We start from the raw sequence: 16435 nt of genomic DNA, 5'->3' as shown, positions 1-16435 counted from the left end.
GGAAGCATTTTCTTTAGCAACAAAATTATTCTTTTTTCTTTAGCCTAAAGATCTAGATGCTGTAGAATCTCAAAGGATAGAAAGACAACAGGCCGCCAAAAGAATAAGGCGAAGCAAATCAGCACCAAATAGTGGCAGGTCATGTTCTGTGTCCGATTCGTCGAAAGGTGGTCAAGGTACAGGCGAGGAAACTACTAAGTCAGCATGTCTTCCAAACATATTCAAGATGCAGCAAAAAAACAGTGACAAATACAAAGACCAAAACAATCAACAGGACCAAATTACAACACCACCGATATCTTCTCCCGATTCAAATCCTCCACCATATCAAGACTCATTACAATATATTAACTGCGATCCTGCAAGTAACAACCTAGAAAGTGTGCCAGTGAATAAATGTCACAAGGATGAATGGTCAGACTCAAAGGATGAAACAACAGTTCCTTTACTGGAAAAAATACAAAATAACAAGTAAGTCTATCTACATGTAAATATATATATGAACATCTAAGACTTAACATAGTCATTGTAACTTAGTTTAAACATATTTATTTAGAGTGGATTGGGAAACAATTTTTGCAACTTATATTAATCCCTTTCCACTTTGCGGGTGCGGGTGCTGCCTTGTAGCGGCATTAGCCTACTCTTTTTCGAAATGTACAAGGGTGTCTTTAACGTGCAAGAGATATGGCTCTCTCTTAACACGGGTCAGCCATTTATCGTCCCCTTCCGACGGACTATCATCGTTTCCTTAAGACCATACTCGCAAATGGTGTCAATGGAGAGTTGAAAATTGAATTCCTGAAAATTTCATCCCAAACGGGAATCGAACCAGGAACCTTTGTGTTAGTAGTCCGATGCACTAACCACTACACCACGGCTCTCTTAATACATGTACGGCTTTACGGTCACTACCTCAGGAAATGCCTCCCAGGAAATTCAATATATGATACATGTAGTTTGATACATGTAGAATTATATAAAGTAAAACTAAGTAGGACAAGTTTATGTTTATACTTTTACAGATAATGTTTATTGTAAACCTGATGTAACAATTTGTTAAAAACACTAGATAGTTTTTTTCTTTATTTTCATTTAGGGAGGGGGGGAGGCATATAAATGACCAAAATTATCTGGGATTAATATATAAAAAAAAAAACTCTATAATTTGCTTTAATAATTAAATTCAAAACATTCCAAGGCTATAACTAATTTCTGATTTAAATACAAAAATTTTTAAACAGTCTTTAAAATTCAACTTGACTTGTTATCTCTACATTTACATATTTTCGTTCATTTTTGTTGTTGGGTTGCAGCACTGAAATTTTGTTACCCCAATTCTATTTTAACCAATTATACATGTATATATATACAGCTACAAAATATTTATTGTGTGCATATTGTTAGGGATAATACCATAACAGTATATAACATGTATTATAAAAAACTTTAAAGTCCAATCTTTTTTATAACAAATAATACCATAACCATATAATACACAAGGTTAATCTCATTCAACAATATGTTGTATCTTTCTAAAAGTTAATTGTCAATATACAATCAATATACAACATTTGTCACATTTTGCTAGTTATTTGAGATAGGGCATCAGTAACATTAATAACTAGCCACATATCCAAATCATATGTGAATTCAAATTAATAAAATAATACATAATTTTCAAATTTGATATTTTGTTAATAAAAATCAGGACAAATTAAAAAACAAAAACATATAGATATAGATATAAAGAAAAAGAGAAATTGAGACCTATAAATAAAGTTGTGTCCTATAGATGATTATACTAATTCAAGTAATTACTTTCTCTGGCCAAAAATATAATATTAATGGACAATGATGGATAGGTGCCTGTTTCCATCATAACTTTGTTTACTTATGTCATATATTAGAGGTGGTTTTGTGTATCTAGATAATTAACAACTGATGTTTGTACATCACCCTCTACACTTTCCCAATCAATACACTGTTTTATCCACTGATCATTGTTTACAATTTGCTCCTAGTATCTAAACAAGTAAGAGCTGGATTTCTATCACAGAATCCACTTTCCTATGATTTCTGTACACTGTAACTATTTAGCTTATTACACCTAGCTATAGTACAGGTAAACGCTAGTATTGGATTACACATCTAAAATCATCCTGCTTTTCAGAAATCAATTTCCATCTATTTTGTGACACTAGTGTGGCTTATTCTCGATTTAAGTTATGGAGGCCAATTCATTGATTGAAAGGATTTTTTCCAATTTGTGTAATGTAAAGTAAACTTGGATTATCTTTAAGGAAATTATCTATTTTAGGAATTATATGAAAAATTCAGTTGCCATTGGTGACATGAATGGCTTAATTGCATTTCAGAATCTGGCTTCATATGTGTAACTTGATTTGTAAGTCTTTGACGCTTGTATGTGTGTCATGGATTAAATTATGTTAACACATTGGTGTGTGAATTATTCATAATGAACTGCCTAAGCTCCACCAATTGATTCAGATTCAATGGAAAGGCTTTAAGATGCACATGTGTGTTTATTTACATTTGGTATTAAAAGGAATTATTTAAGAATGATTTTCTTAACAATGCCATCATCTGCAATTGGCATTACTGTGCTTTTTGGAGAAAATAGTGATTGAAACTACAAGAATTGACTTCTTAAAACACAAAATTATCAAAGAGCTTACGATGGACTGGGGTTACAAACCAAAACTGGACATATCTTATATTTTCTAAGGCAGAATTAGTAAACAATGGCAACTTTAGTGTCAGCCATTTTGGAAACGTTGTAAGTTGTTTATCTATTTAAAATATTATCTATTGTACTTAATTATATTTAGATTTTACCTCAAACTCATTAAGAAACTGTGCAACTCCACCATAACTTAACCTCTTCTTTTCGAAACCCAATTTGTCCGCCGGTGGTAAGTATGGGACAGGATCCCTGGCAGCAAAAAGAGCCAGCAAGTTTGGAGGTAAGAAAGCAGTCATTTTGTTCAAGTATCTCTCAGTTACTTGTTTTTAAAATCTTCAACAGCCTCTATCGACCCTCATTCAAATACACAGCGGTAAATGTAAAACGCCAATTTGTCTTCTCTGACCAACACATGCAATTTACCACGTCCCTAAATAACTCGATTGAGACGTCTGTTCTTCGTTGCTTTGTACTGTGCCGATAAATGACGTACCACAGGGAATAAGGTGAAGTATTATCCTCGCAGTGAATTAATATTTTAACGCAAGTTTTCTTATCAAGAGAAGAAATATGTAGTATTCTAGAATGTCAAAGCTTATTGACTTTATATGCTTTGTGCCATAGGAAGAATAAACTGTTAATGGTAATTTAATATTCACTGCATAAAGCACCTGTTAGTCGATAGCCAAAGTTGTTTGTAAACGGGTTTGTGATTGGTTAATCGATCAAAGTCTCAACTCTATCATATACTCAATGGGTTCATGTCAACGTAAGATCAACAGTAAATTGTAGCGATTCAGGGTGAAATTTTTGCATGAGAAATGGTTTGTTAATTTATTGAACCCTACTCATCATGTATATAAAACAACAACGCTTAATTGCATGCAACAAACTATGAAAAAAGTGCAAAATGGACAGTGAAAAAGTGACATTAACTTGAGATTGTTTTATGCAGACGATAATCTTGTTTGGAAAGAACATGTACTTTTAAGAAAGTGTGTTTAAGAAATTATGCTTTGACATCGGTGCCAATGATTTCCTCTCAAAGGGATTTTTATGATTATAACATTTGCAAACGTGATCACAATCTTAGCACAGTTTTCTTTTTGACAACTTAGTTTAGAACTGTACAAAATAGGCTTTGGCATTGAGTCAAGAAATTAAAAATTGCTTTAACAACTGTTCTATAGCACACAATGGAAATGATTAAACAGCTTACAAATAGGAAAATTAATTTGTGATTTTAATAACTGGAATATATTTATTCATGAAAAGATGACATGAACAAAACTAAATGTTGTAAGTAGGGCTAACATTTATATGCAAAATGGAGGTGGCTATGATGAGCTTAGAACAAGGTAATGGTGGGCCTAATTGTAATTACCAGCGTCAAAATCATGTTCTTCCCAATTCCAGGTCTTATCCAAAGCCAACCGATGATGTCGATGGTATGGGGCCCAGTGATATGGCAGGTAGTGACTATGAGTGCAGTGAACGAGTGGTAATCAATGTAAGTGGTCTACGATTTGAAACACAATTACGGACTTTAAACCAATTCCCAGAGACATTACTAGGGAATCCACAAAAACGAAATAGATACTATGATCCACTAAGAAATGAATACTTTTTTGATCGGAACCGACCAAGTTTTGATGCAGTGTTATATTATTACCAAAGTGGTGGGCGTTTAAGAAGGCCAGTAAATGTTCCATTAGATGTTTTCTCAGAGGAAATTAAATTTTATGAACTAGGAGATGATGCTATTCAAAAGTATAGGGAGGATGAAGGATTCATCAAGGAAGAAGAAAAACCATTACCTACAAATATATTCCAGAGACGAGTTTGGCTGTTGTTTGAATATCCAGAAAGTTCAACTTCAGCCAGGCTAATTGCAATATTCTCAGTGGTTGTTATATTAATGTCAATTGTGATCTTTTGCTTAGAAACATTACCAGAATTCAAAAAGTATCGATATTTGAACAAGACTAGTGAAACTGGCAATTCCACAACACCATCGATAGAGGAAGATGATATTCCTCAGTTTAATGAACCTTTTTTCATTATAGAAACCTGCTGCATTATTTGGTTCACTTTTGAGCTTTTAGTTAGATATGCTTCCTGTCCTGGAAAATTAGGATTCTTTAAAAATGTAATGAATCTTATAGATATTGTGGCAATCATTCCATATTTTATCACACTAGGTACCGTAATTGCCGATGAAGGTAAATCGAACAACCAGGCCATGTCTCTTGCTATCCTAAGAGTGATAAGATTAGTAAGAGTGTTTAGGATATTTAAATTATCAAGACATTCAAAGGGACTACAAATATTAGGACAGACTTTAAGAGCCAGTATGCGAGAATTGGGATTGCTCATTTTCTTCCTCTTCATTGGAGTTATTTTGTTTTCTAGTGCAGTGTATTTTGCTGAGGCAGATGCAGAAAGTACGCATTTCCATAGTATACCTGATGCCTTCTGGTGGGCGGTTGTAACTATGACAACCGTCGGCTACGGTGACATGCGACCGATAGGAGTTTGGGGAAAGCTTGTAGGTTCATTATGTGCCATCGCTGGTGTACTAACAATTGCATTACCCGTGCCTGTGATTGTTTCAAACTTCAACTACTTTTATCATAGAGAGGCAGAGAATGATGATAAAACGAACTACCATCATGTACAAAGTTGTCCAAACTACTCAAATAGCAAGAAAAGTTCAATTGCCTCTAGTGGTTCAGAAAATATTATGGAAATGGAAGAAGGCAGTAGTTTTATTAATGTGAATAGTGACAGATCGAAAGAAAACCACACAAACAAGGTAAACAACCCTTCTAGTATGAATAACTTAAGCATTGAGACTGATGTATGACAAAAACTGTTACAACATTAGAACTTTTTACTCATCAAGTTGTTTGTAACTGGGAATTTAACTGTGTTTTGACTGAAGTTTAACACTTTCCTTGCATTTTATTATATTATATCCTATAATATTTATTAAGATTCATTTTGAATTTCTCAACTCCAAAAGTCTTTCATCTTCGCACCAATCATTTAAGCACCTGCAATTGTATTTTTATCTTCGGAATTATGAACACCTTTCATACTAGATGGATTCATGACAGCTTTCCATTATAACACAACTAAAACCAGAAATCATAGCGTTAATACACACGAAAAGGTATACATCAAATACATGTAACAAGGATCAGTGTTTATTTATATGAAGATATTCAAAAATAGTGAGGGCTAGGATACAAAATTCAGTGATTAAAAAACTTTACATTTCCAATTCTGATTATTCTATAGATGGTCATGGATTTATTCTACTTCTGTGATTATAAATGAAGATTTGTGCTAACTAATGAAGAATTTCCAAATTAACTTTCATTCTATTATAAGTGGTTGTTAGAAGTGAACCAAAACACAGCAGTTGTCGAGAAAGATGATCATGATGATGGAATGGCTGACAGAAACAAAGAAAGAGACTCGGACAGAAATGATTGAAGCTCAAACTGGAGGACAGATTGCTGACAAAGGTAAGATGAATATACTTTAATTAGAAGATTAAAAAAATTACAAATAGAAAGAAAAATGAAGAAATTTTATGAAAAGGGTAATATTTGAAGAAAACAGAATTGCCAAAATGTTTCAACCGCTTGCAGAGTTACCATAGATACATTTTAGTTGCTGCTTTGTCTTTAAATTTGAGGACCATCAAACTGCCAATATTTTTTTATTGGTGTAGTTTTGAGAAAATTTTACATTCCACTTGCAATTATGAGCTTACAAAACCAAAATCTATTAGCAATATAACTTGATCATCACTTTTAAATCTGTTATCATACTTCATACTTAACTTATATTATATATATATATTTCTTGCTACATATAAAAACTTTAATGTAAGGTAGTTCAGAATCATTACAAAGAATTATTACTACATATATTTCATGAATATATGCTTATAATTATCACAAACTATCTGTACATGTATATAATGTGCATCAATTACATACAATACATGCAGGTGCTGCAGTTATGGCTCTGAACTAAAGTCGACTGTGTACTGTGGTTATTCATTACTAATGAAGAAACTAATTAACCCACATACATGAGGGAGAACCTATTAATCAATACTGTTATAATAATACATGTAACTCGTAGTGTAGGGGGTGAAAATAACAAAATTTCTAGCAAGGTCCTAGAAAATTGGTCATATAAAAACTAAATTCTATTGAATGAGAGATTATTTTGGGTGTTGCAGTGAATTTTTTTGTCTGTTATCTTAGAGATATTTTTGGTTAAAATGTAACGTTTCATCATATTTCATTTGTTTGAACTTTTCCTGAAGTCAGTACATTTGTCATGTTTGTAGAACACATATTAAATGATGACTCCTAGTGCATTATCAGTTCAGGGGTTGACATGTATTAGCAAACTATATACATATAAATTTATAAGTTAACTATCTACCATGGTCCTAGAAAATCTGATAGTTTTAAACAAACTCTACTGCAAGTTTTGTTATCTTGGGTGTTGCAGTGAATTTTTTTAAACTGACTTATCATTATATTTATTTTTTGTTTAAGATGTAAAGTTCCATCATCACATATTTTGTTAGTACTTTTTCTGGAGCCAGTATAGAAACACATGATAAAAGGTCAATAAGAAAGTAATAAGGTCAAGGTCATATGAATAAAGAATTTGAGATGCATGTAGACTTTTTAAGTTATAAAATAGTTCAACATAGTACATATATCCTGGCACAAATTTCTTCAAACATTTTGTGGCAATATCTCAGAGGTCACTGTATGATAGATTTGCAAAGTTACTCACTAACAATGCTTGTCAGATGTACATGAAACTTGATGTATTTATCCCCATCTTGTCAGTATAATCATGTGATGTGCAGCAATTTGGTCACTGCGGCTTATATAATAGCAATTTCAGTTGTTGATTTATTTCATTTGAATTCATTGTATTCAGTTTTATATAACGTTTTAACAGTTGAAATATGCTGATTTATACATTTAAACTAGTCTTTAGTTGTATTTAAACTATTTCAAATGCTTTCTTAATAGCGTCACACTTGAATTCAATACTTTTATAATAGCTGTATTGATGTATATATACCGGTGGGTTGAAATTGTTTGTAAGCCTGATCCTTTATAATATAAATAAATACTCTGTTTGAGTGAACTTATTTTGAAACAGATTTTATAATCCTTGTCAAACACTCAATTGTTGCTTGTATTTGCAAATAAAAACGCATTAACTGCTTGTGAAATACATGGGTATATATATATGTGAAATTGAAAAATTTACTATTAATTGACTATTGTTAGTTTTACTTTTAATTAGAAGTCATTCAAGTATCAGAGCTTGACTAATTTCAAATTGACAACGTAGGTTTGAATTGAAAGTAAAGGTTAATTCAAAAATGTATCTCAAGAGATACATGAATGCTTAAATAAATTGAAAAACTGGTCATGCACAGAGCTGAGTTAAATCTTTTTAATCTATGATATAAATGTGGGAGCTCGTAAAGTTCCACACCATAGACTTAAGACTCTAGAAGTTTGTTTTTGGGTCACTCTAGCATTAATGTTTTAGAGCAACATGTTTGAAAGAAACTGGAGTAAAAGATATTTGTCATGTGAAATTAGAAAAACTGTTTGGAGACTTTGATGCGCTCATTTAATCAGTGCACAAGAAAAAAAAGTTCATTCCCTGCTTGTCATGCTTGTCCTGGGCATGATCAAATATGCATTTAAAAGTGATAGACTATTTTCTACTTCGTCTTAGCCTATGATCTTTGTAGCAGTATTATTTTTGGTTCAAATAATAACGGCAAAGTAAAAAAAAATCATAAAGAATTCATGAACACAGGAAATAATCATGACAATTTTCTGAATAATTTCTAACCTTGCCATACAAAAGAGTTTCTTGAGTCAACGAGCAGCATTAATGCAAGCATGAAATGTCAAATGAAAACACTTATTCATCTTAGGTGAAGGATTTCAATCATGGAAGTTTTAAATTAAAACCTTTTAGCACTGTTAAATATGGAATAAATCTTAATACAAATTCCATAAATGAACTGTTAATCATGTTTATTAAACACTTTTTAAGGCCAAATAATTTACCATCAACTTGATGTGTTTCCAATATAGTTTGTAATGCTATGATTTAGAATGGTATGAATGAAATGGAATTTGAAAAGCCCATCTGTTCTTTGTAAAATTTATATGTTTTGACTTTTGTTGTTTGCAGTTCTTAGCCTGCTGATGCTATTTTAAAAGTGCAATGTACATGTATAGTTATTATTTAAAATTTAACCTTTATGTACTTTACAGTAGGATAAATTTCCTCACTCCACACAATGCCCATACCTGAGTGACTCCATTAAGTAAAGGTGGGACACTATATAGACCATTTCTCTTTAAAGATGTTAGTTTGTAAGTTTCACTCTATATTTTACCAATTATTTTATATGTTTCAAAATTGATTGAAGAAAATTGTGGTTCTGAAATCTGTTTTTAATCACCCACCCCATCCCAACATGCCTGTTTCAAACTTTTGGACAAAAAATAGTATCATGTGATTTTACATTAAAGATACAAAAGCAGATAACATTTCTAAGTATAAATAGGAAAAAGTCTGAAGTTTAAATGATATTTGAGTTGAAAAAACAACAAAATTTATTGATAATGTATTGCCAGACAAGCATCACATCTTCGAACCAAATACATGATATAACACAGGATATTTTAAGGCAGGAACCATTTAGATTTAGCTTTTAAATATATTTACATGTATATACATTTATTTTATATTGAATTTTTCCTGAAATTGGAGTCTTCTGTCCTTGAAAATATTATTTGTAAACTTGTGCAACATTTTTTCATAGATATTAAATTTCTAAAAAAAAAAAGGAAAGCAGATCTTAGTAAAATTAAATAATCATTGATTTTATATTGTAAAATTGTATAGAATTTCTGTTTTATTCTGTTTTAAACAAGAATTGTAGCAATCAACAATCAATGCAATGTTTTGGTCATGTCAGCACTTGTCATGCTTGTCAAATAAGCAGAAAGAAAAATACCAATTTGATTACACCAAATCTCCTTTCAAATAATACTGAATTTAGCCAAATTAAAAACATTATCTGTATTGAGTCTAAACAGTAAATAATAACACAAACTTTATTCATCAATCTTAATGAAAATAGATTTTTAGAGATTAATATAGATTGTAAGTGGTAATGATAATAAACAAATACTAAATAGTCTGTACTTATCTAAATTAATATTTTATAATTTTTTTCCCCAGTGCAGGATTGTATTTGTAATGAATTATTGAGCAGTATGATATTGCTTTTTTGTTAGCGAGAACCTTCATAAATAGTCTTTTGTTGTAAGGAGAAATTGATTATGTTTGCTCGGTTAATTCGTTTGGCTAGTGGTCAATTTCTATGATGTCATAGGGGCTTATTTAGGTCTAAGCTGGGTCTTAGGTTAGATTATGGTAGGGTTTTAATATTTTTTTAGTCAATAGTAATCCCTTTCTAGATAAATTACATGTAATTATAGTTGTCGAGTTGTAATAATCTGTGGAATTTCACAAAATTAAACAATGCATGTAAATTGTAATCCTATAAAACTTGATCAAAGATATATTTGTTTTTTCTTGAAGATTATCATAAATAATGTATTGTTGGAACACATGTAAACCTACAAGAATAATAGTTCAAGCATTGTTTGCTGATTTCATCTTCCTTGTTAAGATGAAGAACATGTAACTACAAGTTTGAAAATACCATTTTATTATACAAGTATTTTATTGTTTGTGTAGACTTACAGCCATAACCTATATTGACTTTCAGGTCATAACATACATAGACTTGCAGGTCACAGTTCAATGTCCAGTTTTGGCTTTTCTTTATGTCCTTTTTGTTTTGTTCAGCTCTGCAAACATTTTATCAGGCTTTTTAATTTTCAAATATTTAGGCCTAATACACATCACTGTGAAGACATTTATTGACAAAATGTGCATTATGAGCATCAAAATTGGCACATGCACATATTTTGAATTACTGGTCACAATATATGAAAAGACTTCAAGGTCACCACCTATATTGACAAGGTTAAGGTTAAGGTCAGTTAAGTCACAAATGATATTGACTTACCAATCATACCTTTGATATTGACTTATGGGTCACAAACCATATAAAAAAAGTGTGGTATGATTGCCAATGAGACAACTGTCCACAAGAGACCAAAATGACACAGAAATTAACAACTATAGGACACCATACAGCCTTCAACAATGAGCAAAACCCATACCACATAGTCAGCTATAAAAGGCCCTGATAGGACAATGTAAAACAATTGAAACATGAAAACTAACAGCCTTATTTATATAAAAAAAATGAACAAAAAACAAGTATGTAACACATAATCAAACAACAACCACTGACTTGAAAAATGTAGATATAATTTAATTAAAATCAAGCATTATCTCATTTTCTTAAATACTCATCTGGCTTTTCCAAACAACTAATAGTTTTACTGCAAGATTGTGAATGTTTATGGTCCCTTTCTTTCTATTGTTAAAACTGCACAAATCAATGCAATGGTCATTAAATATGAAGGTAGACTGATTCTTTACTCAGTGAAGCTAGTTTTTCCTGGACTATTTATAGTACCGGTATTATTATATGCACCAAACATAGTGAATGTTTTTGGTGACACAATCTGAAATGTGTCACAGACATGACAGAATTCCAATGCAAATATGAAAAATTATTTTTGACAAAGAAAAAACAAGATTGTAGATTGTTGCCAATGTCAGATTCAGAACTGACTGCGAAAGAGGTGTTCAGTCATGCTTCAGTGATTACCTAAATAGTTAACAAAATTTTTCCCCAAAAAGGTGGGTCCTGGACCCTCCTAAATCGCCTCTGATTGCTACCAATGATTAACCTCCAATCTTTATGAATAAGGACAATCACACATAAAAGACATTCATTATTCCCTAAAACTTGGAATGGAAAGGCTGGTTATAATGGAGGTTTCTAGATAATATGTACACTCATGTGCCCTAAAAGTTCTTTTTTTGGAATTTATGTTATTCTGACAAGTATCAATATATTTCTGATCGGTTATAAATGTATCATTAAGTAGAAAAGAAGAGAAAATTGGAGCTAATACACTATGAATTCTTTATCACTACTGTACTTTTTATCAGCAGGGGTTATTATTTATATATTAACTGGATTTTGTGGAATAATGATATAACATGATAATTTGGGGGATTGAAGCACTTAAAATGATTGATCATATAGGTAATAGGGAAGCAATCCTTAAATTATGAAATTACAAAGCTTCGTAGAAAGGTGGTTGCTGGCATTAGGTACAATTAGAAGACACATACTCCTTACACTGCTGAGAATGGGAGGGTTTGTCAGTACATATATTTGTATAAACAGCTAATTGCATGGTTCTAAGGCTTAATATCAGACAAAGTCTGGGCTGTTTTATAAAGGATACACTTTTACACTCCCCAAATTACAAACAATTTCTTTTATAAATTTTTAGATCTATGTCTAATGATGTACCATTGCAACATGTTTAAAGGACTATATAATTATCAGTCTTATTATGACAAAAACCTTGTAATTAACATCTTATATGAAACATATAAATTGCAGTTTAGCTTTGGTAGTTAAATAGATATTTGTATTTGGATAGATTTATATTAAAATTTATTTTTTAGTTTCTTTTGACTTATTCCTCCTATCATTTGCATTTTTTATAAATTTGGAGATATTGTCCTCACTATGAATGTATTTTTTGCCATTGAAAATTTAGCTCCCACCCCTGAAACAATTAAAAATTAAATCTGATAGAATTTTGACAAGTTCATAGCTCTTTAACTTTTAATGCAATCTTTATATAGACACTGAAGGTTTTTGGTAATTTTTCAATCTTGTGAATAATATTTATATGATGTTCAAGAGGTCAACAAGACCTTGAGGAAAATTAATATAAAATGATCATACAATTATATTCATACCCTTAGCCAGGGGGGAGGGGGGTGTGTCCCCCCTTGAAAACAAATAAGCACTGTTAAAGTCAATGTTCTGTTCGAATTGTGACTGTTAAAGTCGAGTTTGTGAGTCCAACGAACCCCCCTTGGAAATTCCTGGCTACGGGCCTGATATTTATTAGGAATTTCACACTAGAAGTAAGAGTTATTCAAGTTATTGGCTATGTTAAAAAGAGCTTATTTGAAATTATACAGTAGGGTAGCTTGATCAAGAGTAAGGACTTTTAAAAACCATGTTATTTCAAAACAAACCAAGTTAGTACACTGTATAGGAAAATCAAATTGTTGGAAATATTTGTTTGTCTTCAAATAATAATTGAAATTGAACGTCAAATTGGCTAGCACATTTAAATTTATACTAAAATACTTTAAATAGGTTATTTTGGCCTTGTTTAAATATTTATTGCATAAGACATCACATGTTCAGTGTTTACAAATTAAACCTACTTCTTTTGAAGGATGATAATGTAAAAATTTCTTGTATAATCACCATCATTATGGGAAATTATAGTCTTCAAAACAATCAGGTCAAACTAATGGTCATTTGACCTTAGATGTTTAAAATAAGGACACTGGCTGAGGTTTTACAGGCCTGTAGTCTTTAAAAATTGTGTTTTCTATTACCGGTACATATGTATTAGCCGTTGGTGGCCTTTGCTGTTGTCTGCTCTTTGGTCGGGTTGTTGTCTCTTTGAAATATATTCCCAATTTTAATTCTCAATTTAATTATAGGACTTGCAACACAATTTTGATGTGTGAGATATGCATTTGATTGGAATTATCATTTTCTAAGGTTTATACAACACATGTGTACAGTGACATGATAAACTGAATAAAAACAATGCACAGTCATGACAGTAGAATTGATATTCTATGACACTTTTTTGGTGACAGTCTGACTGATTATGTTGGTCTTAAGCTATGAGTATTAGCTGAGCATGTGCCCATTGTACATGTAGACCCACACATTTTTTTCACGTCATGCAAGTGAAGTTCTTCTTTTTTAACGATACACTATTAGATCAATTTTTACCCTGGTTCAATGTTTCCATTTTTCAGAACACCATATTAATTTATTGTTGCTTGCTTAATGGCCAGTGGCAAATATGTCATACTAGTTTAAAACAACAAGAGTTAAATATTGTTTATTTAATATGGAAAAGAAATTTACACCAACAATGAGAGGTGCTTGATATTTTGTATAAGCTGAAATTCAATACACATATTTCTATTTTAGAATTGCACTTTAAATAATTTAAAAAGTGGCTTTTAAAGTTTTGAATGTGAAAAATATGTAGAAAAGAAATTTGATGATTTTAAGTACGACTTATATAGAGGTTTTGAAAGCCTATACTGAAATGTTAATGTGCGAGAATTTAATTAGTCTGTTTATTTTAATTATTTGATATGTAATAAAATTAGTCACAATTGTGTACAAAACTCTCAAATTTCAGAATATTTGGTTATATTATATGGGGTAGAGGTCATTACATAACTATTAAAGACAACCTGTCACAAAAAAATCAAACGATTTGATTGATTTCTTGTATTGAAATGTACACCATTGATAGTAAAAAATAAATATTGTAATAATCATGATCATCAGGTGTAATAGTTTAGTTGGTACATTGTATTTAGGTAGATTTCATAAGTCAAATACAAAAATAAATAGATAGCATAGAGAAGTTATCAAAGAGCAGAGAAAATTAAAAGCGACAGGTATGATGGGTGTAAACAACAGAATAGATCACACTTATAATACTGACTACTGTAGTACTAAGAAAGTGGTTTTAATCAGAAATAACTGTTATGCTTCAATGAGACTGCAACCCAACACTGAAAATACCAGTAACCACAGTGGTTTTAATCAGGAATTTTGAGAGTGGGTTATGCTTCAACTGCATACCAACATTACAAATAACCACATCTAGAGTGCAAACTATAGACAGGTGTTTATACAATATGTTAGGCACCAATTTTGTAGCCACTTTTGCTCTAACTTGGCTTAGTGAGTTGGACCTGTTGATAGTGTAATCTGCAGAAATATACAAGCTTTAAACAGTTAAATGCTCAAATCTTTTGTTCTTACTAATGCTCGCTAGTGAGTAGTCTGGGGATTTTGTTTGTCTGATATGTCAAACAAATCTTTTGTTATTCTATTAGTTTATGTGGTATTGGTTTTCTTATTGTTGAAGACCATACAGCGACTTTCAGTTGTTATTTCTGTGTCATTTGGTTTCTTGTGGCGAGTTGTCTCATTGCATTCATACCAGATATACTTATTTATATAAAGTCCCATTGGTGGCACTCCGCTGTTTTCTGCTTTTTGGTTGGGTTGTTGTCTATTTGATACATTCCCCATTTCTATTCTCAGTTTTTTAGAGCCACGCTCAGGAATATCATATGAAATGGAAAATATATTCATATCATTTGCAACATACCTCTGTGGTGTTGTGGCATTCTCAGCCTTACTGTGGATTCCTTATTATTCATTGGATACTAATTTTCATGGCTTACGGTGGTAAAGGAGAACCACAAATTTGAATGTGTCTATAGGTATCTATGCAGACTTTGGCAAACCATGAAATCAAATATTCCAGAAAATGCAAGTTTTCCTCAATCCAAGACAATTGCATTTGGGAGGGGGGATAGGACCTTTATCGGGATTCCAGGATCGGTTGTTTTTAAGCTTGGGATTTCGGTATTGACCCTCTCGGGATCCAGGAATTCTATATTCGAATTTCGGGACCTTGGGATTTCTTTATTTTAAGCCCTGGATTTTGGGATTTCATGTTTTTAAGCCCAAGATTTCAGGATCAGGACCCCTCCTACCCCCCCTCATTTGGTACCCACGAAAATAGATGAAAATGCATGGTTTACAATTGAATGTCTATCTACTATTTTACAAAGATTCATTTTTCTCTTCATTCACAAGTAGTGTATCATGCTTTGTAATTTGTTTTGATAAAGATTTGTTTTTGTTTAGAGTGTTTGATTAAGATTTGCAGGTGCTAAGACAGATCTCTAAATAACCTGTTATAACAATAATCAAAGGAGGGTTGTTGTGAAGACTAGCATCTATAGTATTCCCATATTTTCTTCTTCCTTTTTTTAAATGTTTAAACAAGCTTTGTAGCATCTGCCTCAATGTTAATTATATATAACAGTTTATCCAGATTACAGCTTTGGTCCATGTATAACTATAAACAATTTTCTGAACTTTCTGGAATGAAACAACCAGCTAATTAAGATTCAGTTAGTTTGAATACTGAATTTAGTAATTTTGCAATGCTATTTCAAAAATAAAAAATTCACATTTTGAATTTCAATAGCTTGCATGCAGCATGTTCTGGAGTCATATAAAACTCACATTTGTGACGATAGTGCAAAAATCACACCTGATAATAAATGTACACAAAACTTTCTCAATTTACAACTTACAAGACTTACGTGAGACTAACAAATTCTAATTTTGCTAAAGTTTTATTCCTGGAAATTTAGAATCTTTGAGGATAGAGTTGAAGGATTCTTACTGTTTTGATTCAGTGATCAGGGCCCTCAGTCATAAAACTTTACTCCTTACCTAAAGAGTACAAAATTGTCCTAGAAAAATCAAATCTA

General features: G+C 31.6%; 2 protein-coding genes across 5 annotated transcripts in view; one reads left to right on the top strand and one right to left on the bottom strand.

Annotated features, from left to right (window-relative positions):
* LOC134683064 (U1 small nuclear ribonucleoprotein 70 kDa-like) overlaps window positions 1-3326 on the bottom strand; it is a 64777-nt gene extending 61451 nt beyond the window's left edge. Inside the window, exon 1 of the mRNA XM_063542107.1 lies at window positions 2860-3326. Within this exon, the coding sequence (XP_063398177.1) occupies window positions 2860-3003 (144 nt within the window). The 5' untranslated portion in view covers window positions 3004-3326. The remainder of the gene's footprint in view (window positions 1-2859) is intronic.
* The window catches only part of LOC134683062 (potassium voltage-gated channel protein Shaker-like), a 44061-nt gene continuing 30031 nt past the window's right edge, over window positions 2406-16435 (top strand). The window contains exons 1-3 of one of the 4 annotated variants that reach the window (XM_063542104.1): window positions 2406-2800; window positions 4124-5522; window positions 6104-6240. In XM_063542104.1, coding sequence (XP_063398174.1) covers window positions 2766-2800; window positions 4124-5522; window positions 6104-6208 — 1539 coding nt within the window. In that variant the 5' untranslated portion in view covers window positions 2406-2765 and the 3' untranslated portion in view covers window positions 6209-6240. Of the gene's footprint in view, window positions 2801-3366; window positions 5523-6103; window positions 6241-16435 lie in introns of those variants that run through there. The other 3 variants (XM_063542106.1, XM_063542105.1, XM_063542103.1) reach the window with 3 other exon arrangements.

The sequence above is a fragment of the Mytilus trossulus genome, chromosome 9 (assembly GCF_036588685.1).
Source record: "Mytilus trossulus isolate FHL-02 chromosome 9, PNRI_Mtr1.1.1.hap1, whole genome shotgun sequence".
Lineage (NCBI taxonomy): Eukaryota > Metazoa > Mollusca > Bivalvia > Mytilida > Mytilidae > Mytilus > Mytilus trossulus.
Note: the sequence above shows the minus strand (reverse complement) of the source record. Positions and strands in the feature narration are given on the sequence as shown.